The following is a 22,892-nucleotide window of genomic DNA, read 5'->3' on the forward strand; positions in this document are numbered from 1 at the left end:
TAATGGTTACACCCAGGACCCTCTATCCAGAACCTTCCATCCAACTTCTAAGGATGCTAACAAGAACCCGCCCAGTGAGTTTCTACCAATGTTCCCTTTTATATACCATAGATCTTCCTCCACCGTAACCATTGCTAGTTTAACATGTTATTCTGGGGTCATGGGGTCCTTTTAAGAACTCTTACTTCCAAATATGGTTCTTTGAATATTATTAAATTATCTTTGAAAAACTCTTTAATAAAAAAAAAAAGGGGTAGAACTTCAGCCCTTAATAAAGAACCCTTTTGGAACCCATATTTCCAATATTGTATTGGGAGCAATACAAATCTACCGAAGTAACCATCAGTGGAGAAGTTGAAACCTTGGAGAAAATGGGTCGGAGGGATGAAAAGAAGATATCTTTAGAAAGGCGATTCATCTCTGCACCTGGTAGTGGAGTTTGCTCTGTGGCATTGTACCTGAATGAGTATGAATCAGAACATACAAATAAAAACTGAGTTCCTCTTGAGTGTTTTACTGTGGTGCCTCTTACTCTTGTTAGAAGCATTCTGCTCCTCGAGAAGCCTGCATTCTGCTGTTCAAATATACTAACCGGCCGTGAAGCACTGTTTGCGAATCATCGGTAATGGGACTTATAATTAGTTAAGTGCTGCTCACTCTTTTACTACTCAAATAGAAGGAGGCGAGGAGACATGCCAGGGAGTTGTAGCTGCAGTGCGTAAACTTAATTTGACAAATGCACTGTGGTGACTGCAGTTGTTCTGTTGATGCATTTACATTGCAATAGCTTTTTTATTTATTTCAGTCATTCATCACTTCCCTAGAAGTTTGTCTAATGACTCCTACTTCATTAGTTTTGAATATGTGATTATTTGAATTTGATGGGAAAAATCTACCTGTGTATGTTTTTAAATTGGGGAAGAAACATTTTAGAATGATGTTTATCAACCTGTATTTTCCAACCACTCAATTTAAATGGTGTATTTTTTTCATTTCTGATCTAAGAAAAATCCAATCATTGCATTAGGACTTTTAAGCTCTCCTACACTCTCACAATGCACATTTGCTGATAGCTGCTGCCTCGGTGAAGCACATATTGTAAGAAAGACACGGCATACAGACCTTTTGTGTACATAAGTGCTGCCCTATTGTAGTCCCCATGCTGCCTCAGTGGTACTGCTGCCATACTTGGATTTTAAGCCTATTGTAAAGGTGATACATAAGTCCCATGAAAGTGCTTCTTCACTAAAGTTGCCTCTTTTCACAGGGATCCAAAGGACGTCAAAGAGGGGAATACAATGTCTGTTCTGTTGACACTGCCTTCCAGTGTTCATCCTATCCGAAGCTCATTACCATAATTCAGAAGTCGTCCAGGACGTTTCCCAGCAGACTGGATACCATGATAACCAATCGGGTCGTGCTCCTCCTGATGCTCTCTATCCTGTGGCCCAGCACTGCCCTGCCTTTCACGCCTGGGAATATTGGGAATCTGTTAGGGATGCCAGAGAGTGATGGGAGGATCCTTCAGCGGTCCAAACGTGGATGGATGTGGAATCAATTCTTTCTGCTTGAGGAATACGCAGGAAATGACCATCAATATGTCGGCAAGGTAACGTGCCCAAACGCATTGTGTGCAGACTAATTATGGAAGATTTAGCTTGTTGAAGTAGTGTTTGACGTAATTGGCCGAAGACGAATGGGCTGCCAGAAATCTGGCTGTAACAGGCACAGTTAACTGGAGCTATCAGATACAGAGCGAGTGCACATAAGATGCTCTCTTTTCCTCCAGTCTCCAACAGTCCTTTGGTACACTACTTTTCTTTATTACGTTGTTTGCTCAGTGAAAAACATACTAATATATCTTAAATCAAAATGGCATTCATTTGTTGTTTTGCAGATGCCAGTAATGTAAAAGGAATATATCATTGATAACAGAGAATACACAAACTGTGGCGTCTTTAACATTAAATATGAAGTATTTTCTGTCAGACAAGCATCATAATCACCACTCAGATCAGTCAATAATACCAAGGGTACATGAGTCAATTGAGCTGAAATTTCCTGCTGGCAAGCTCTATTCAACACCAGGGAATAAAAGACATTCACACTTTTCTTTATTCCATAACGGCACCTTTAGGAGGTGTATGTGCAGAGAAAATACAAAGAAATGGATTGAGTGGCAGGGCTCAACGCTTACTTTTAAAAGTGATTGGCTGGTAACCAGGCTTCAGCTTTTGGTTTCCAAAACCAAAAATATGGTTGCCATATTAGTTGCCAAAGATGCCCGTACGCACTAACGCGTGTTCTATGTTTTGCTGTCCATATTTTTTTCGTAGTCATACATATGTGGCCAATAATTGGTTGCCAATTTCCTCAAAATGGTTGCCAATGGTAACCATCAGTGTCAAGTCCTGAGTAGTACGGAAACGCATATTGCTCAGTAATTTAGACCAAACTCAGTCTACAGACTGTCAAGTGTTCAAGACTATCGACATGTTTAGGGCCATTTAAATAGAAAAAAAGACAAATGTAATTTCATTTATTCTATAATCAATAATACATATTAGTTCATGGCCATAAAAGTACAACTCAGAACCTGCATTAGACTAAATCCCTCCTTAGACAACAGTACAGTGCTTTGAGACCAAATTCTTAAACTACAGCTCTTGCAAGACATTTTTCTCCTAAATACCCACAAAAGAAGGAGAGTTTCGGGACAATGCTCCCACTCCCCACCCACCCAGATCAGAGAGGTTCTTGTCAGCTCACCCATGCTAGCACTATAAAGACAGGTGTGATGGGGAAAGCTACAGTTATCAACTCCGGGGAGGGAAATGAGGTGACTGTCGACAGCCAATTTTCTCAGAGGAAGCTGGCTTTCATCACACACCTCATTCTCCGGAGTAAACAAGTGTCTTGTGCAAGGTTGAGTAGGGGGGATATGACAACTTCTTTTGCAGAAACCATCATCCTGATGTGGTGGAGAGAAAGGAACAGCGAAATTTAATGGAATATGGAGAGAAGGAGGAGGAAGAAGAAAACATATCAATCAACGAGGCCAATGAAATTCACCTCGTTGTGTGATGTGATGAAGCAGCAAAGCAATTGCTAACTATAAATGGGGCCATCCATTGATATGTCAGTGACTGGTGCAATGTGGCTTTCTTCTCGACTCTTTGATGCTCTCTGGCACCCAACTTCTGTGGCTTGACAGCAATCACATCCACCAGCTCCCTGCTCTTCCTGTGTCCAATATCATTCACCATTAAACTGTCAGAGAAACATGAGGCTGTAATAAATTACGGAGACAAAAAATAGGACAGAACTACTGTCATACGGCTTTACAGAAGAAGCTGCAGCGATCCGTATCACTAATTCAATCAGTTTAACTTTGGAATTCTCGATATAGAGACAGACTGTGATGGCGACAGAGATGGAAATACAGAGAAATAAAGTTAGGGGGAGATAGATAGATAGATAGAGAAAAAAGTTATTTGGTGCAGAGGAAATGAGCAGAACTTCAGAGAAAATGTTGATCAAGCTATTAGTCGATCAAAAGTAATATCATCCATTAATCGTTTCAGGCAAATTTGCCAAACTTTCTCTGGGTCCAACTTCTCATTTGCTGTTTTGTCTTGTCATATATGACAGTAAGCTGAATATCTTAAGGTTTCAGCAAATTTGACCAAGAAAAACCCCAGAATTGGAAACATTAGCGTGGGCTCTGGGAAACTGCTTTGTAGTATTACTTAAATTAATCAATAAAAGAGTCGACATATTAATCAATAATGGAAATAATGGTTAGTTGAAGCCCTAAAAACATGCGATATGATGAATGGTCAGAGAGAAAACAAGTTGATGGATAGATATTGGAGCTGCGACGATTAGTCAATTCATCGATAAATCCATCCACGGAAACCTAATCTCCTACGTTGACAAATGATTAATAGTTTGGGTCATTTTTCAAGCAAAAGAAAAAGGCCAAACCTCATGTTTTTCCAGCTTCAAGAATAGGAAGATATGCTGCCTGCGTTTGGTTTAAATCATTGATAATAGAGTTACTGTGGGTTGGTGAGAAAGAATAAACAAAAACAATATTCTTTTTTTAACTAATCACCACATGCTATAGAAAACTATTATTTTTCATGAGTTGCAATTGTTAAAGATATAGCGATAGATAGACAGAACAATGGCTGGATAATGATAATGGCAGACAAACAAATAAGAGAGAGATAGAAAGAGACCGAGAGACCAAGTCCAAATGCATAAAACACTTTCATGTCCAGCACAAAGCCACCAGAGCCCTGATCGAGGTCCTCCTGATCATTTAATGTCCTTTGCAGTGCACTGTGGGAGAACTTGTTTATTTCACATCAGAATCAAACCTCTCCAATCAACCCGCACACACTCGCTAACTGTCACTTGAGGTTGATTTCTTGATTACACCAATCAAGTCTGATGTAAAGACGCGCTCTAGTATGGCTCGCTATTTTAGCCGAAAAAATGAAGCGGTACACCACTGCGACGGAGGCTTATAATAAATGCAGCTCATATTGCTTGTCAAGGATTTCAAAAAGACATGGTGCTTTGAAGCTTACATACTGAGTGGTGCTGACGGGTACCTCACAGAATGATAAGAAAAAAAAAGAACCGCATTCGTTAAAGTGAGGTTTTGAGCACTTACTCTGCAGGTATTGTCAATGCCGGAAAAAGAGCATAGCATACCTCATGACTGTAAATATGCTATGCAGTGGCTGTGCATGGATGGGGCGCTAGAGCGTCAAATCTTGCGCGGGGGCCATTAATGAGTGCGAGCACTCACTGTGTGCAGCTGCGGTGCCCTACTTCTTAAGCAGGCCTGTGAAGTGTGAACACTTGCAATGCTGAGCAATACAACCGCAAAAAAAAAACTTTGGATTCTGGAGCATCTGAGTGGTTTGTTTGAAGTGAACTAAATCCTATTAAGCTCCTGGTACACTGTATTGTTTTGTGTCTTGTAAAGAAAAAAAATGTTCTGCTCCAAATTAGAATATGCAAGTTAGCTCACTTTGTTGTGTTAATATTGTGCCAATGAGCGTCCTCAAGGTTTTTGCAAGGCCTTGTCCGACACGTTTCTGCATGCATTTTGCAGAACTTGCCTTTGAAAGTACAAAAATCACATGATATATACTGTGAGCTTTAACCTGCATAACATACACAACAGTACAGTGTTTCAGTACTATGGAATTCTTGTCCATGTCTTAAGAGACAGAGGGGAACAGGGAGGAAGAGTAATTCTGTATCCATGCACTCTATTTTGCTATCTCCTCTTTGCAGCAGCGAGCAATGCTTAGCAGAGACCTGAACAGAATTGCCAATGATTTTGCCGCTTTACTGACAATTCCTCAGTGTTTGTGCAAGGCGATTTAACTCATCAAGGCTCTCTTCTGTGCTTCTGTTGTAAGGCCTTGAAAAGGCTGTGTTTGTGCTGCGCGGCCTTGAAAGGAGAGCCACTAAATCTTTGCAAATATAGTGTGGTAGTGCGAAACATTTGATTCCGTTAAGGCTGTGTGAAAAACACTTTGTGCCACACTCTGTCAACAGTATCAATGCAAGTTTTCTTCTGGATTTACTAGATGTAATAGATTTACAGCACATGTTAGATGAAGAGTTGAGTTCACTTGAAAACATAATGCATTTAGAAAAAAAACTAATCTGCAGCCTATTTTTTAAGTTGAATGCATCAATCTAGTTCATTTTGAGAGCAAAATTAAGAGGCTAGATAGCTGAAGGACTTAATCATTTTGTTAACAGTTTTAGGCGAGGTTCAAGCGAGGGTTGCTACTAAGTACCACCTTCCAATCTAGAGCCGAGGGGATCCTCCTGCACCGAAAGGCCCCCCCCGACCCACTGAGTTGGGCAAAAGCACCCTAATGTAAAGGAAAGGGGTGCGCTGGATTTATACACAGGACAAAACGAGAGTCATTGTGAAACGGAATGCGACACAATAATCGTTTAATCTTAATTTCCTTGTTTACGTAATCGTTAGAATGCCAAGACCAATTTGAAATTGGATTAATTGCACAGCCCTTTTCTATTATTTCAATTTCTGAGGCACATCTCTGCATTAATCAAATCATATAACCTCCAAGTTGCTAGCTGATTTATATGCACAGAACTAATATTATGTTTGGATGGTATGCTGTCTCGTAATAACTAGTGCATCATTTCTTCCCTCTACAAAACCCCTGTCCTTATTTGCACTACCACTCAGTAAGAAATACTATATATTGCCAAGGGAATAAGATCTGTTTACCCATGTGATTAGGAAGCTGATGTTATGAAGACATCCAATAATTAGCAAAAGTGCATGAGGTTAGGGATATGCATCCCCCTCACGTACACTAGGGGGTAAATGTAAAATGCATAGCACAGGGTTCTGCTAAGACTAACATTCCTTATTATCCTTTAGACGGCTGGGCTGCATAGGGTGCTGACTCCTTTGATGGCTGGTGTTTGTTGTTTTTCTCTGCTCAGGTTCCTTTTTACAGGATTAACAACCGAGACCGAGAATATGGATATAATCAGATGAAACCTAGTGAAGAATACAATCAAACGATTTGGAAAAAAATATGCAATTCTTGTGGTCTGACTCTGTCTGAAATTGTAATGGTCTAATTCTCATGCTGGGAGCAGAGAGGTGTGTTTGGACGGCAACAGTTCGGAGTATCAGTAATGATGTAGGTTCACCATTGCTTAGTGATTAGCTCCTATGCTTCCTACGGCCAGTATACAGGGCTACTACGTAGACATTCATTTCAAAGTAGAGAAAAGGTGATTCTAAAAATATTTTGTATATATATTTTTTTTCTCCTTGAAGTAAATGTGCATAGCAAAGATATGAAGCCAATTCCAATGCAAAAACTCATACACTCTCCTGCTCACAAAATAAATTAGCCTATCATTCATAGTCAATAACAATAGCAGCCTTCACATACATAACACATCGTAAATCCTTGGCTCATCCTTGGTTCAGCTCAGGAGTGAATTCATATACACAAACAACGAACAGACTGTCCCAGAACACAAACATGTTAAAATTCAAGCTGAGTGATATTCCTCCTTAATAGACGTTGGATAATGGAGTTCACCGGCTTGAAAATATTTTCAAACACAACGCCCAGTACTGTGCACATTATTAATTTGAACTTGACAGCATCTTGTTTTCATATGCATGCCAATTTTTTATTCACTTATTTATTTTATTCGGACTGAGAAAAGCTGGCAATACATCTCGGATTCCCATTCAAAGTTGTACTGTTGACATCACTCTTCCAACTGCGGGAAAGAAATAATTAGTTCCCTCACAGCATGCAGACATTAATATTAATACGACGCTGACGTACATTCTGTGTCCCTAACTACTTGTCATTTAAAATTCGAACCCATGAGATAGTACTCTAAATATATCTGCTGACAGATCCAGTACAGTAATGAGCCTGAATCAAGTGTCTGTCACAGTGCGCCGCCATTACTCCTCCGTGACGCTCCGAGACGCTTCAAGGTGATGGATAGGTCAGAGGTGACTAATTTTAGCAGTTGTTGCTGTAGGTCAGGTTCTCATCATTTTTCAAAGGCACAATTTGGAAGAAAAATCTAAGACTAATTTGATCTGAACTAATGGAGTATGTCACTCTCTCGACACGGCGGGTGCCAAGGCCATGTTCTGTTCTGAGACGGAAACAGATCGGTCCCTCGGTGGGTTTACACCAGTATTTCAGTGATCACAAGAATGTCTAGAAAGTTTTCATACATCTGGACTATGGTCAAGCATTATATTCAATTTATTCATTCCCAAGGAAGTCTTGTAGCATGTACTGTGTTTGTACTGCATGCTCAGTAAAGGGCCTTTGGGTTATGTAGAAATCAAACTAAAGTCAAAGCACAGGCGGAATGCTGGAGGGCGAAAATAGAAATATTAAAAATAGCTAAACTGGCCAAACCAAGAGGCGTGTGAGGGGACTCTGCAGTTAAAAGTTCACACATGCTACCTGAAACTGACGCTTGCAACAGTTTTCAATTAAAAATGAAAGAGAGAAAGGGAGTGAATTGGCAACTAGGGCATAAAGTTTAATTTGCAGATATGCAGAGAAAGCACATTTTCTCAGTATTTTATCATTTTATTTTATTTAATTAAATGTTATGCATGCATGTCCACATTTTAGACCACAGTCAAAAACAGCACATATAATTGAAAATAGACTTCAAGTTAGCATCAAAGAAGGAAATGACTTGTGATTATGTGGAGAGGTGTTCAAGGGAAATGATTAGGGCTTGCACATATTCTGGATAACTATTATGACTATTGTGTTACTTTACACAGCTCTGCAATGTTGCCATTGGTTACACAAAAAAGGACAGCATTGTGTTTTCTTGTCAGAAGAGTGTGTAATTACAACCCCATACAGCAAGACATGTTTGACTCTACATAAATGTGTCTCTTCACGTTCACAGCTGCACTCCAACATGGACAAAGACGATGGCAATGTCAAGTACGTTCTGACTGGAGACGGGGCGGGCAGCCTGTTCCTGATCGACGAGAAGTCTGGAGATATCCATGCCACCAAGAGGCTGGACCGGGAGGAGAAGGCTATGTACACGCTCAATGCAAAGGTGCTGGACAGGAGAACCAACGCAGAGCTGGAGCCTGACACTGAGTTCAACATCAAAATCCACGACATCAACGACAACGAGCCAAAGTTTGTGAAGGAAATCTACTTCGCCAGTGTCCCTGAAATGTCTGAAGTTGGTAAGTTATGGTTGGTATTAATTTAGAGATGTAAACTGTTGATTGGGCTGTTAGTTGGAGAAAATATGCAACCCTCGACTCTAGGCAAATATTATATCGTTGCATATATAGTTGTTGTTATTGCGATGGTTAAAACAAGTAAGTGAGAAAATAATAAGTGTATAAGCCTGTAAATTAAATAATAATTGGTTTATTAGTTTAAAAGCACATGGGGATATATCATTAATACTACGCTCCAAGGCAATTATGGAAAACCAAAAGACGGAACAGTGTTGTTCATCAGTCAGATGGACCGGCCTATTGTAACGCTGTATTCACTCCCTCAAAGTCATTTACTCTTTTTGTGATTATTTGTTTGGCCGGGCTCATTGGGCATTCATAACAAGGAATGCCATTTGCCATTTATAATAGGCAGTAGAAATATTGAAAGTTTAGATTGTCAGTCTTTCCAATTAAGGATTTGCCTCATTGCGCTTCGCTTCATTCCATTCAAGTCATATAAATAAACCAATTGGCATGAATATAAACAAAGCTTATGAAAATAATGCATGCGGCATGAAATCAATCCTTAATTACGCAACCAAAAATTAATACACAGGAGCAATCAAGGGTAATTCAAAAGCCAATTGTCTACATGAGACATAACAACGACCTAATTGGAATTCACAACACACTGTCCTTAAGTTTCTCAGCTGCATGGATACTGGCTAAAGGTGGGTCAGGGTCACAACTCCTCGTCTCTGGGCCTGCCTTATATGTTCAGACTGAACAAACTGGTTAATAAAGCCAGCCAGCCAGCCATGAAAAACCAGCAGCTCCCCTTTTATGCTATCAGTGCTGGGACTAAGTGGGACAGATGTTCAAGGGTTCATTAGTATGCACGGAGACAGTCAGAGACCCAAACAGGACATGGCAGAGGTCTCCTGAATGCCAAGGACAGTTTCTGCAAACGTGGTGTTATTGAAATGCTTGGGTGGATTATGAGGGACTTTACAGAGAAGGGACTCAATGACAGGAGAAACTGAGCTCTTTCTAAGCTTAAAATATCTATTCATTTTATCATTTGAGTTTATTTTGCACACAAATGGCACATATCCAAGCATCTATCGCTTGGTTGTGGAGGTTTGTGTGTATTGTGTGTAAGCTCCCCCCCCGAGTGGTTGGAGTTGTAGTGATAGTGTGAGTGATACTAGTTTCATGTTGCCAAATAACACTTCCAACACCGGGTGCTGGGTGTAATCGCAGCTGAAAAAACGAAAAGGCAGCGTCCCTGAGCACATACACGGGTGTCCCTGAGCACAGGAATACTATTCTAGCTCCTCAGTAGAAGCTACTCAGTATTTATCTAATGCAGCCACACCTCTGACTCTGACAACAGAGGTCATGAAGAAATGCATCAGTAATACAATCCCGCTATGCTAAAAGCAGCAATTGTTGTATGCAAAATTAGCAACAAATCTTTTCTTTTTTTTTTTTGGACAGGATTCCGCAAAGATACATATTGTACTTTCCAACTTGAACTCAAATTATAACATTTGCTATTTGGAAAAAAAAAAAAGAAAGTACAACAGTATAATTATTTAGCTTTAAGCCGCTGTGCAACAAAAGTGTAATAGTTTTATTAAGGCTATGGTAAAAATGTGATGTATTAGACTCATCAGCTACAGCGTCCAATGAATCACAAAACCCACAGTTCAGAACACAGAAAATCTTGGTTTTAGATTTATTTAATTTATTATAATCTGCTTAGAGCTAGTGTTAGGGCGTTAAACAGGTCATAAGTCCCTCTTTAATACCATTTTTATATCAATGTAAAAACATATCCTTCAAACAACTATTTATTCAAGTCTCTCACCAAAAACACTACATTTTAAAAAAATACATTTAAACACATCATGATGACGTTTTGATACGATAAGAATTTACTTATTAGAGCTTGAAAGCATCATAATGTTACTCACTGGACCCTCTGTACGTTTGCTGTTAGCTCAGCTGCTGCCACGTTGTACATTGCCTTAAGGAGAGAGAAACCTTCACTTCAAGTCTTGATGACGTAGAAACTTTCAGTCTCACTGACATTTCAGAGATCCATCTACTAGGACAATGGGGTTTAATCAAATCAATCATTTTCATTGAGGTGCCTGAATACATCCACCCATAGTCTGCAAGCTTTTCACTTTTGAGTCACAGTTCCACCAGCTGCAGTAACTACCTTGTTGTTTCTTTAAAAAGGAATAAATGACCAATGTCCCTGATTGATTTTACCAGGAAGTCACTGCCTTCCTGAAGCCAACTAATTAGATTTACAGCAGAGCCCTGATATTTGACATTGAATTATTGATTAGTCAATCCAACTTTTGAATTGCTCAAAGGATCTTTTTTGGGTTTACAGCAAATTCTGTACACATGAACAGAGAATAAATGAAACATATGGTGAGTTAGTTACTTGATCATGTATCCCTGCTTTGACATTAAAAAAATGACTTTGCATGTTCTCTTTGCAGGGACATCTGTTGCCACGGTAACCGCCAATGATGCTGATGATGAAACGTATGGGAACAGTGCCAAGCTCGTATATAGTATTCTTCAGGGACAACCGTATTTCTCTGTGGATTCTGAAAATGGTAAACCCAACCCAGCAGGATCTCCTGGAGTCTGTAAACAGATATCTCACACCGCACAGTGTTTGAGACTTCAACAAGCAGGATAAGGATTTATTTGCTGATCCTTTTTAAGTCAATATTTTAATCCAAGGAGTGAATCCCCTTTAGGAAAACATTGATGAGATTATTCATTCATCTGAAAAGTCAAATTCTGTAAAATTGTTTATTTCTAATAGATGTAGGAAAATATACATATCTGGACTGGACACCAGCTGTTCAATGTGCTACCTAAGTCCTTAAGAAGTAGCTAGCTTCAAAGTAGGGGGTACTAAATCAAGTAGCACCAGTGCCACCTACGGCAGTGCCCAAACATAAAGAATTCCTTAACCTAAACAAGGAAGTCGACTGCAGCGTGAGGTTTCAGCAAAAAAATCAATTTTAAATGACAAGTGATTACATGTATTGACTTGCAGTTTGATCTTAAATGTAAGTATTGTCATTGCTTTGTTTATGAATAGGATAGATTTATGGATATATTTATTAATTAAAGTGTGACGGTCTTTCATTGTTTCATATCTGCCATCTATTGCAACCTCACCTCTAGAAGCCGCCAAATCCTACACACTTGGCATTTAGGCAATTCATTATTAACATGTCTTAAATTAGTCTTTAGTCATGTCAGACATTATAAGAACAAGTGTTTACTTGCTCTCTAACCGAGAGGTGGATGAGCTGGTCAAGTCAGTTTCATCTCTCGGTGTGACATTGTTAGCTGGCAGCAAAGGGAAACAGGTAGCCTAGCTCTGTCAAAGCTCCATTCCTGCAACTGCAAACTGTGTTTATTCAACACGGATGCAAGAGAAAGAGCAACTTTGTTTAACAGGCAGCTTAGGCAGAACATCTGACCAAAAACAGATGGGCTCCATCTACATGCAGCACCGCGGAAGTCATCTTTGACCAACAAATCTTTGTTGTTTGACATCATCATTGAGTCCAGCATGTGGTTAGGTTCAAAGTCCTGAGCTCTTCAGGCGCATCAACCCAGACCACCCCCTATGACACTTCCGACAGTAGGAAAGTGTTGCCAGGGAACATAATCCAGGCAGCAATTACATTTCCCTTTTAAAGCGTAATTGGCGAACCAAATTAGTGGTGTATAGATGCAATTTCCTAGGAGACATGGTTGGAATTGATTTTGATCTTATCTCATTTCAGTAAGGCAGGAAATACACTTTTCCAAGATGAAGTTTTTCCATTAAATTGACAAAAGTGGTGGGAATAATGTTGTTATTTTTCCCCAGGCACCATCAAGACGGCCCTGCCTGGCATGGACAGAGAAGTCAAGGAGAACTACCAGGTTGTGATCCAGGCTAAAGACATGGCCGGACAGATGGGCGGGCTCTCAGGGACCACTACAGTCAGCATCACCCTCTCCGATGTGAACGACAGTCCGCCACGCTTTGCTAACCGTAAGAGGCCATTTCTACCTATGCTGTAACGGACTTTAAACATGAGTGAACTTTAGACACAAAATTTTAAAAAAATTAAATCTTAAAAAAACTCATAAAAATTTGGTTGTTTTCTGGTCCAGTCTGCTGTACAAAGCCAGTCGCCAAAAACTATTGTGGCAAACCAAAGGATACCTTGAACGTCGATATTTCCCATCAAAAAAAAAAGTTTTATACTTATGCATGAGCATCACATCACATCACGCTTGTAAAAAGGCATAATGCCTCGTTGTTAATGTTGTAAACGACTGCTTAGGTTTAGGCAAAAAAAAAACCTGGTTAAGGTTGGATAAAAGCTCATGGTGTGTGTTTAAATAATAACGAAACAACCAGAACAATGTAACTATATGAATAGCGATGGGCAATAGCAGACTTTCTTACATAATGATATGTAACAAGGGTTACAACATTGCTTAAATGCTTTTTGGTTTTACGTGGGACAGGACCGAGGTCTCCTTGGTGAAGGTCCTGTGTTTGTTTGTCCCATCCACAAAGTTATGTGGAACAATGAGTTTAACATGCAAGGAGGGGTTCCTTGCATGTTAAACTCATTGTTCCACATAACTTTCAATAATTGTTGCTCGATATTGTACCTGCCGATTGGGCTGCGTGTACAATCTTGATTATATGCCTACCAGCTGAACTCACATGTGCCAATGGCGTCAAAGAGCTAAATCCTAATTGTATTGCATTATTAATAAGCATTATGACAATGGGTTTAACCAAATGTTATGTTTGTCAATGTAAAAAAAATGTAAAAAAAAGTCAAGTGTGACACCTAGTGGTTGATCTCAGTGTACTGGTCCGGTGTTTAGCTTAACATCAAACTGGTTTGAAGATGTTGAAGTCAGCCCACTGCCAAGTAGCCAACTCATGAGACCAGCATACACAAAACAAGTCTGTAGTGATGTTGTTTCATCCACTTTCATCCAGATTCCTTCCGTGTTACCGCCGTGGAGTCTACAGAGATCGGCGGTGCCATTGGACGCATTAAGGCTGATGACCCAGATGTTGGGCGTAATGCTGAGATGGAGTACAGCATCGTCGGGGGTCATGACACATTCAACATTATCACTGACCAAACCACGCAGGAGGGAGTCATCATAATCAAAAAGGTAATTTATGTCTGTTGCTTATTTCCAATTTTCTTTTTGGTGCTTTTCTTCTGGGCACTTTCATGCTTTGTAGTCTGCCACCAGCATCAAATGCAGCCGCTGTGAGCAGTCATGTGACTGTTACTTGATTGATAACGGCTGTGTAATCAGAGAAAACACTTCAGACAAGTGACATGTTTTCATACAGCTGCAATGAATGGCCTTCAATAAATGTTCAAGTGTTCAACAGAAAGCCTTTGAATAAAATACACATTTACACATGCATCAAATAACACTACCTGTGAGAAAGAATATGCCTTTAAAACTCATAATTTCTTTAGTATTTTAATTATTTTACCTTCAGTAGGTTCTCTATATGCTGTAGTATATGTTTTAATTTGAACTGCAATTGAGCTGTCCTTTTATCTCGTCTTAATATATACGTTTAACTTCAATGAAAAGACAGAATAGTACAGTTTCGGATTACAAAAAGCCCTGTGATAACGTTCATTCTTGTAAGAAAGACATATGACATAATTTATTTTCGAACTGAAGTGTAAAATCAGATTCCCTAAGCCTGTGAAATGAATAATATAAAGCAGTCTTTTGCTAGAAACCCTTTTTAGATTCCTCCTGAGATTGCCGCGATATTCTTCACATGGATTTGTAACTTAGAATTTAAAGTATGAATAAGATAAAGGCAGACAAATGGAATGTAATTTATTGGCCATCGAAAAATCCTGGAGGCAGACAGAATATCATGGAAAAGTCTACAGCTTGACGTTCTGATGCTCTCTCATCTCCAGGCGATGGATTACGAAAGCAAGAGGGACTACGAGTTCAGAGTGGAGGTGAAAAACACCTACTTAGACGCCAGGTTCATCCACGGCTTGCAATTCAAAGACTACGCCACGGTCAAGGTCACCGTGGAGGACGTGGACGAGCCACCCATTTTCACCAGGAACCCTTACATCATCGAGGTGCACGAGGACACGGCGGCTGGCAGCTTCGTCGGCGTGGTGTCGGCCAGGGACCCCGACGCTGACAACAAGCCTGTCAAGTGAGCTACAGGATACAGCGAGACGCGTTTAGACAGCGACCGGACTGTTCGTGCCACATGCAAAAATCCCCCCCCCACCACCACCACCTTTTTCGCAACAAATGCATTCTCCTTGGGGATTTAGTAAACTTAGGAATTAATCAATGAGCTGTTAAGCAAATATTTCCCCACCAACCAAAGTGGAGCAATTATGTTTTGCAGTAATTTGATTTTTCTTTTTTAAACTCACTGTTCCAGCTTTAATTATACTAGTATAAAACCAATAGGAAAACAAGCAACACATGGTGGAAAGGCAAAGTCTCCTCTTATCAGTCTTTTTAGCAGGGAGATGAAAATGTGCCCACTTGGCTATATCTAATCCATCAGCCTAACCACTTGTCAGTGTTGAGGGGGGGCTGGGGAAGAAAAGCATATTATTCATGGGTCCCTCCTGGTTATTTCCCAGTGGAAGATGGCAGAGACCCTGTGAAGTGAATACAGACACTGTTTGTTTCCCACAATTATGTAAGTCCTCCGTGGCACAAAGTCAAAGTGAAAGAGCCTAATTTGCTATATCGATTCACACAGCTCAGCACAGCCGCTGCACACATATGGCGCCTGCCCGTCTCCGACAAAGAGATATGCCACTCTCGGCCCATGCCACATGGCGTATTGTGTTGCAAATTCAAATTTCAGCGGAATGTGAAAGTTGACTATGACAAACGAGCAGGCACGGGGAAAGATGCATCATCTCTTGACAATGTAGAGCGTGGAATATATTGTCTTTGGGGCGACGACTGATGTACTGTGCAGAACACATTTTTATGAAGTAAAGGGGGACTTTAGTGTGTTTGCACTTGTGAAGACAGATCTGTGCAAGCAGAATAGATCTTACATTTTATGAGCAATATTACAGGTATGCAAATAGCATAGAGACGCAGAATGTGCTACGCGTTCCCATGGCAAGGGATTTTATTTTTATTGGTTTTAAATAGAATGTCTGTGTGTTTTTCTTTCAGATACTCCATTGATCGGCATACAGACCTAGAGAGGCTGTTCAACATCGATTCTGTTAATGGAACCATCACAACACTGAAAGCTCTGGACAGAGAAATGTCCAAATGGCACAACGTCTCTGTGGTGGCCACTGAAATAAGTAATTTCAATTTTTTAATAGTTTTGTATTTAATGTTCCTCATATATGACCTTAACTGACTTCTTTCAGACTGATTCTTCAAGAACATGCTGATGATTCTTCATTATTTCAGATAACCCACGGCAGACAACTCGAGTGCCTGTCTTCATCAAGGTGTTGGATGTCAATGACAACGCCCCTGAGTTTGCAATGTCCTATGACACATTCGTCTGCGAGAATGTCAAAGCAGGACAGGTGATTAAAAGTCATGATCTTCTATATACATAGGGGTGTGTTCATGGTTTGGCTCCTTCTCTGGTTTAGGAGTCACAGGAAAAACAATTATAAGATGAAAATTCAAAGAAGGATGTGTTTGGCTCATCATAGAAAACCCTTTAGTGTGTATCATGAGGTTGTGGTCTTAGGAGAAACCGGTCTTGCATTAGGAAGCAGCTTTCGGTGTTATTGGGCAAAGATTGTTGGCAGTGATCATCTATCAGTCACTTCCTAACATTTGCAGAGGAAATGCTGCCATGTGGATGGTGCATACTGACGGATGTGTGTCGAACACAGCCATTCACACAACAGCCACATGTGTTCATAGTTTTGGTGTTTCGAGAGACAGCAAATCCTTTAATTATCCAAACACTTCTCACTAATTGCAGATTTGTCTACAATGTCTCTGATTGGCTCCAGATTACTCTCCGTGATTTATTTGACAATAGTGAGCTTTTAAGGGAAGAGACTTTGTATTAAATATAATACATACAAATAGAAGATGACAAAAAATGAAACGCTTTGCTCTGCATCTTGTGTTCAAGATTAGTGTTTGGATAGGATTTCCACCCTTAGCATACAAATTACAAGCTTTCAAGAGTTTTATAATACTTTGCTCTGTTCTCCGCAGCTGATTCAGACAATAAGTGCTGTTGACACGGACGAACCACTTGTTGGACACAAGTTTGTCTTCAGCATAAGTGCCACCAATCCAAACTTCACCATTGTTGACAGGGATGGTAAGAACACATGGTTTTTGCATTCTTACTAAAAAAAAAAACATATATATGTATATTCATAAAAACCTGTTATAATGAGTCCAAAGATTTCAGTCTTGGTTGATTTGGTGAACAGTGACATGCAGTTTGATCTGATGAAAATCGTGAGGACCTTAACTTTAAAGATGCTAAAATTGCCATTACCTCCACATGGCTCTCAATATGGAGACAGCTGAGCCGAGGGCTAGAAGCTAACTGTGCCAATAGTGCTTACAGTTCAGTTAGCGCTATTAGCACTGACTATAATAGTTCAGAGAGTGAGCCAGTGCGGCACGCTCACATGCAGTAAGAGTATCTTAACAAAGAACAGCAGAACTTGGTCCACAACACACACGGAGGAGGAATGACTTGATTCTCTCCTCACGTAGACATTACTCCAAGCTACCTTCAAAAGGCAATTTGTTATGTGCTGCTATATTAATGCTCTGAATATCAAATATGGTGCTGAAAATCATGCATTAGAACAGAATACAAACAATATATTTTGGAGGAAAATTATAATTGTAGCTTGTTTCTATGCTGCATTGTGTTACAGACAATTGCTGGTTTCTTAGTCACAAAAAATACTAAAAATCTGTTGCTGAAAAAGGTGTTTGGCTAATGGTCACAGCCCGTCTGAAGCAGAGAGAAATGAAGAGCTTGTTCAGCAAGCTTGCAGGAACTGATGGGGAAAACTTCAAATGCTGAATCTGTGTTTCTCGCTCTCTATTTATTATAACTGGTTCAGTATTCTCAGTTATAGTTTTAGAGTTGATTCATAGTAAATATCGAATGAAAATGAAAAGACCATAGCAGACCTCAAATGGAGACTCAGGAATTTTACAAACTTTGGACTTTTGACTAGTTTTGCAAAACACTATTCTCATGGCCTTTGTTCTTTCATGAACTTCATCCTCAAAGATAAAGTCAGGTAACACAGGATGTTAATAATATGCTGAATTATTGCCTTAATTACTAATTAGACATCTTTAATCAAGATGCCAGTGATTCTAAATGTCCCTGAATATTTATAATGGGCTGTCGGATACAAAGACAAGGAAATAAAGATTGCAATTCTTCCCTCTTCGACCACTTAGCTAAGTGAGGCATCTCATTACTGACGAGCTTTACCCCGTTTGCGTCTTCCCCACAGATAACACCGCCAATATCCTGACGCGGAGGGGAGGTTTCAGCCGGCGTGAGATGAGCATGTACTTCCTGCCGGTAGTGATTTCAGACAACGACTACCCGATTCAGAGCAGCACCAGCACGCTGATCGTGCGCGTGTGTGCTTGCGACAGCCGCGGGAACATGCAAACCTGCAACCCGGAAGTCCTGCCCTTCTCAGATGGTCTCACCACCGGAGCTCTGGTGGCCATACTGCTTTGTGTCGTCATCCTCCTCAGTAAGTCCCCCCCCCCGTGTATGAGCATGTGTGTGACCGTGTATACTTGAACCCTCTTGTCCGTCTTGTGATGTCGTTTCTTTTTTTTTTAGCTGTTGTTGCAAATTGCTGCTTGTGGCAACAAATCAAGTCAATTTAATTTATGTCTCCCAGAACCAAAAATCACAGCTTGACAATCTGTATACTAAACAACTTCAAACTTAGACACTCCAATATCCTGCCCCCTTAGTTACTGTTGCTATGCATGCCTAGCTTTTCATCATCTCTTGCCAGTAACCGTCTATTTTGCTGTTTAAAATGACAACTTTTGACGATTAACATTTGCTCCTTGAGTTAGTAAGAAACTCCATTAAAAACAGAACCTGATAAAACATTCTTAAAAAAGAAAAAGGTATTTTTTTAAAGCATTGGCAAAGGGTGAAATGCACCCCTAACTGCACTGCCAAGCAAATAGCGTCTCATGCTCCTGTGCTATTTGCATGTATTTAAATTAGGTAATATGCAGACATTTGGCGCAAAATTGTCCCCCTTCTATGCAAATGAGCCTCATAAAGGGCAAATTGCATTCAGCCGCTTAACGTTATGTGTGCTGCAACATCACTAGCGCAATGTTTCTCTGGAATTTTTGAAGACAGCCATTGCAAGTCATTCACAATTCAAAGTGCTATCCACGGTCTCAATCCACTCTTTCTGAAATCGCCAATCGGGGTACTGAGTTTCAGTTAGAGGAGAAAAAAACAAACAGAATTGGAGATTCCCTGTTTGGGGGTGGGGTTTAGCGAACAGTCAAATCTATCCACTCCAAAGATGTTGCAACTTTTCAAACATGTCATTTTCATCCATAAGCAGACATCTACCTGACCTTAAACTCACAGAAATGCAGTAGCATTTACTACGAAAGCATACATCTGTCCAAATCCACATGGGCCTCCATTGCCACCATGGCGGCCCTTTTAGCATTGCAGCTCCTGAGCTCTTGGTATGACAAGATCTAATCGAAACAATTTTAATGACCTAGCCACAGTGCTTTTCTTTTGATACTTTTTATTTTTTATGTTCCTTTTTTTTTTTTTGGCCAACGGCATTGACATATGACAAACAGAACATTAGCGCACCAGGCAAGCCTTTCATATGGTCCATGCTGCAGCCAACTCAAGGTGCTGAAGTCGATAACATGGCGCAGAGTGAGTTGCTCTGCTCAAGAACATGCTGCTGAGTGTCCACATGGAGGGTGGGGGAACTGTGAATACGTCTGCTCCAACAGCTTCTATCATTACAAACAGGACATCGATTGAAAGCTTTCCCAACTCTCTGCGATCAATGAAACGTTACTGAAAATATGCATTCCTGCCAGCAGTCCCCACTGTGGCTGGCACCAGCTTCCAATCTTAATGTATTAGAACCGTTATTGTGACATTTAATACTTACAATGGTTGAGGCAAGGAGATGCTGCCCTTAAACAATGCTATGGTTTAGCATTCCTAATAATGCACTGGAATTATGCAGTCTAGTCCTCATATGTGATTGGCAAATTAAGAAGATTGTCAGTGCCTTCAAGAATAACCTATGTGGCCAAAAGAATAATAACTCATTGTAGCACTCAAACTAATTGGTTACTTAGTGATATTTCTTTATCGTGCTTAAAATAAAGCAGGATCTACTTTTCTTAATGCTTGGGCTGCCCAATTAAAGTCTAAGAGACAAATCATATGAAGATGACCTCTTTTTTATTGGTTAAGATCTAGATCTATGAAGAACTTTGTGCTTTAATTAACAATGTAATCCTGAACATATTGGTTGTAAAAAAAATAAAAATGGTGATGACAAGGCAAATAAACAAAATAGTCAAAACTAAGTAAGGTTTGATCGAGTAGTGAACGACATCTCTACCTCCTGAGCAGCATCCACAAATACACACATACACGCCAGTTCTCCATCAGAAAATAGTGCTGTGGTTCTATGCTCCATTCATTAGCAATGAAATCCACTTTGTGAAATGGTCGGTGTATTTCCCCGGTAGGTTGCGTGTTAATTCCTGACGAGCAAAAAAGCACCACTTCAGCCCTCCTCGTGATCTAATGCGGTGTGTAACAGCATACGGGCCACAGCGGCAGAAGTGCCTATCATTTTACCCAGCAAAAAGCAGAAATGTGCAGTGCTTATGGTCAAGGGCATATCAATAAGTAATGGATTTCAACTGTCATTGAGCTTTACCTCGCTTGGCCAAGCACAGTGCTTGATAGCAGCGTTTATGACTGAGTAGACATTGTGGCTGTAGAAATCCTTGCATGCTCTTGTTCAATGAAACTGTGTGCATGCACGTGTATGTGTGCTGTCCTGTATATGAGCCTCTAATGCTTTCTGTGTGTTGCTTTTCAAACCCTTTTTCTCCTGTCACAATCTGCTTTTTTTGGGGGGGGGTTTGCCATTTGATCTGCACCCTGACCAAACTTGTGATACAAGCAAATAAGTATTGACCAGCTTTTCTTCCATCTGCCAGTTTTAACCTCCAAATTTGACTGGCGTAGGACAGATCTTCTTTCACATATTGAGTACACCGAAGGTTAAACTCCCTGCTCTCTCCTCTTGAGCAAACTATCATGACATCTGCTCATTATCTGACGCTTTTTCGCGCATGAGCCCCCCCTGACAGACCATCGCATTCACCTCCGCATGACTCCGACAGCCAGGCGCTGGGCTGGAGCGGCTCTTCCGAGCTGGTCCTCCTGACGGCAGCCCTCTGCGCTGTCTGAAATGGTGCCGCTGGTCAGTCACAAATGTCCGTAAAGAACCTTCTAAACAGACACCTCCACCCCCCTACGACTCACGTTGAAGGTGTTGTAATTAACACTCAGGTGGGAGGCAAGTAGACAACTTCAGTACAAACATTACCCGCCAGTAGGACAAAAAAAAAAAGGAGAAGGGAAAGGAGCGGAGGTGAGGCAGGATTTGTGCTTGTCCTAAAAAAGATCCTCCTCTTTTTCTGAAGAAATATGGGTTTATTTATAATTTGCTACCACACAGTGCCACTCTCTGGAAACATGCTCACTCTGCAATCTCCAATTGTCTTTTGCTGCTGAAAGAGAATGAAGGAGATGAGATATGAGGTTGCGTTCTGGAGAGGGGAGAAAAAAAAGAAAAAAGGATCATCTAACCGCCGTTCATTTTATACAGTGAATGTGCCGTTCAAGGGAAAAAGAAAGAAAAAGCTCTTTCACTGAATCTTTAATAAAAGGAGGTGAATGCCTGAGGCAGTGTTGGGGATTTATCACTGGTAGCAAATGTGTCTCCCCTCCGCACTCCCGCTCCCCTGTGCTCTTTAATGCATGACACATGTTAGGAGGCACACATCTTATGCTGAGCTTCTCTCTCTGTCTCTCCCCACTGTTTTTGTGTAGTGATCGTGGTGCTGTTTGCTGCCCTGAGGAGACAGAGGAAGAAGGAGCCTCTGATCATCTCCAAAGAGGATGTCAGAGACAACGTTGTCAGCTACAACGATGAAGGGGGCGGAGAGGAGGACACCCAGGCCTTTGATATCGGCACGCTGCGCAACCCAGAGGTGATGGATGCTAACAAGCTGCGCCGGGACATCATTCCAGAAATGCTGTTTCCCTTTCGGAGGACATCACCTATAAAGGATAACACTGACGTCAGGGACTTCATTAACGGGCGGCTCCAGGAGAACGATACGGACCCAACGGCGCCCCCTTATGACTCCCTGGCCACGTACGCGTACGAGGGCAGCGGGTCGCTGGCGGAGTCCCTCAGTTCGCTGGAGTCGGCCGCCACCGAGGGGGACCACGACTACGATTACCTCAACAACTGGGGACCGCAATTCAAAAAGCTGGCCGAGATGTACATAGGGAAGAGCCCCAACAGAGAGACCTGAGGCGGAGCCACGATGCGCTCTCATTTTTTTCCCAAGTCCATATTTCCTGTCTGTTTATCTAGCTAGCTAGCAAGACAGCCACTTGTCTAGTTAGTTAGCTAGCCAGCTAGTTGAGCGTCTGTCTACCTATCTATCAAGCTATCTATCTGTTTATCTGTCTAGTTTGCTAGCTAGCTCGCTAGTTAACTAGTAGTCTATTTGATTCACCCACTGCGCGGACAGACATTCCTGCAATCCGCTCGTGGATGCTGAAATGGAAATCAAGACTTGTAACCGAGTTGAATTCTCTCATTAATGGAGACGCAGTATAATTCTCAAAGTTTTACGGTTTTTGATCATCATCAGTAAAGATGCCTTTGAATTTTAGGATTCTTTGTGAACAATGGTGTGGACAATG

General features: G+C 40.8%; 1 protein-coding gene across 1 annotated transcript; it reads left to right on the top strand.

Moving 5' to 3' along the window:
* Positions 1-1,399: 1,399 nt before the first annotated feature.
* On the top strand, positions 1,400-22,495 carry cdh10a (cadherin 10, type 2a (T2-cadherin)). Its single transcript, XM_054622517.1, has 11 exons — positions 1,400-1,609; positions 8,494-8,788; positions 11,293-11,412; positions 12,693-12,860; positions 13,833-14,014; positions 14,800-15,053; positions 16,052-16,188; positions 16,301-16,422; positions 17,075-17,183; positions 18,355-18,606; positions 22,005-22,495. Exons 1-11 carry the CDS (start codon positions 1,400-1,402, stop codon positions 22,493-22,495), a joined length of 2,340 nt encoding a protein of 779 aa, XP_054478492.1.
* The last annotated feature ends 397 nt before the right edge of the window (positions 22,496-22,892 follow it).

This window comes from Anoplopoma fimbria, chromosome 21 (genome assembly GCF_027596085.1).
Source record: "Anoplopoma fimbria isolate UVic2021 breed Golden Eagle Sablefish chromosome 21, Afim_UVic_2022, whole genome shotgun sequence".
Lineage (NCBI taxonomy): Eukaryota > Metazoa > Chordata > Actinopteri > Perciformes > Anoplopomatidae > Anoplopoma > Anoplopoma fimbria.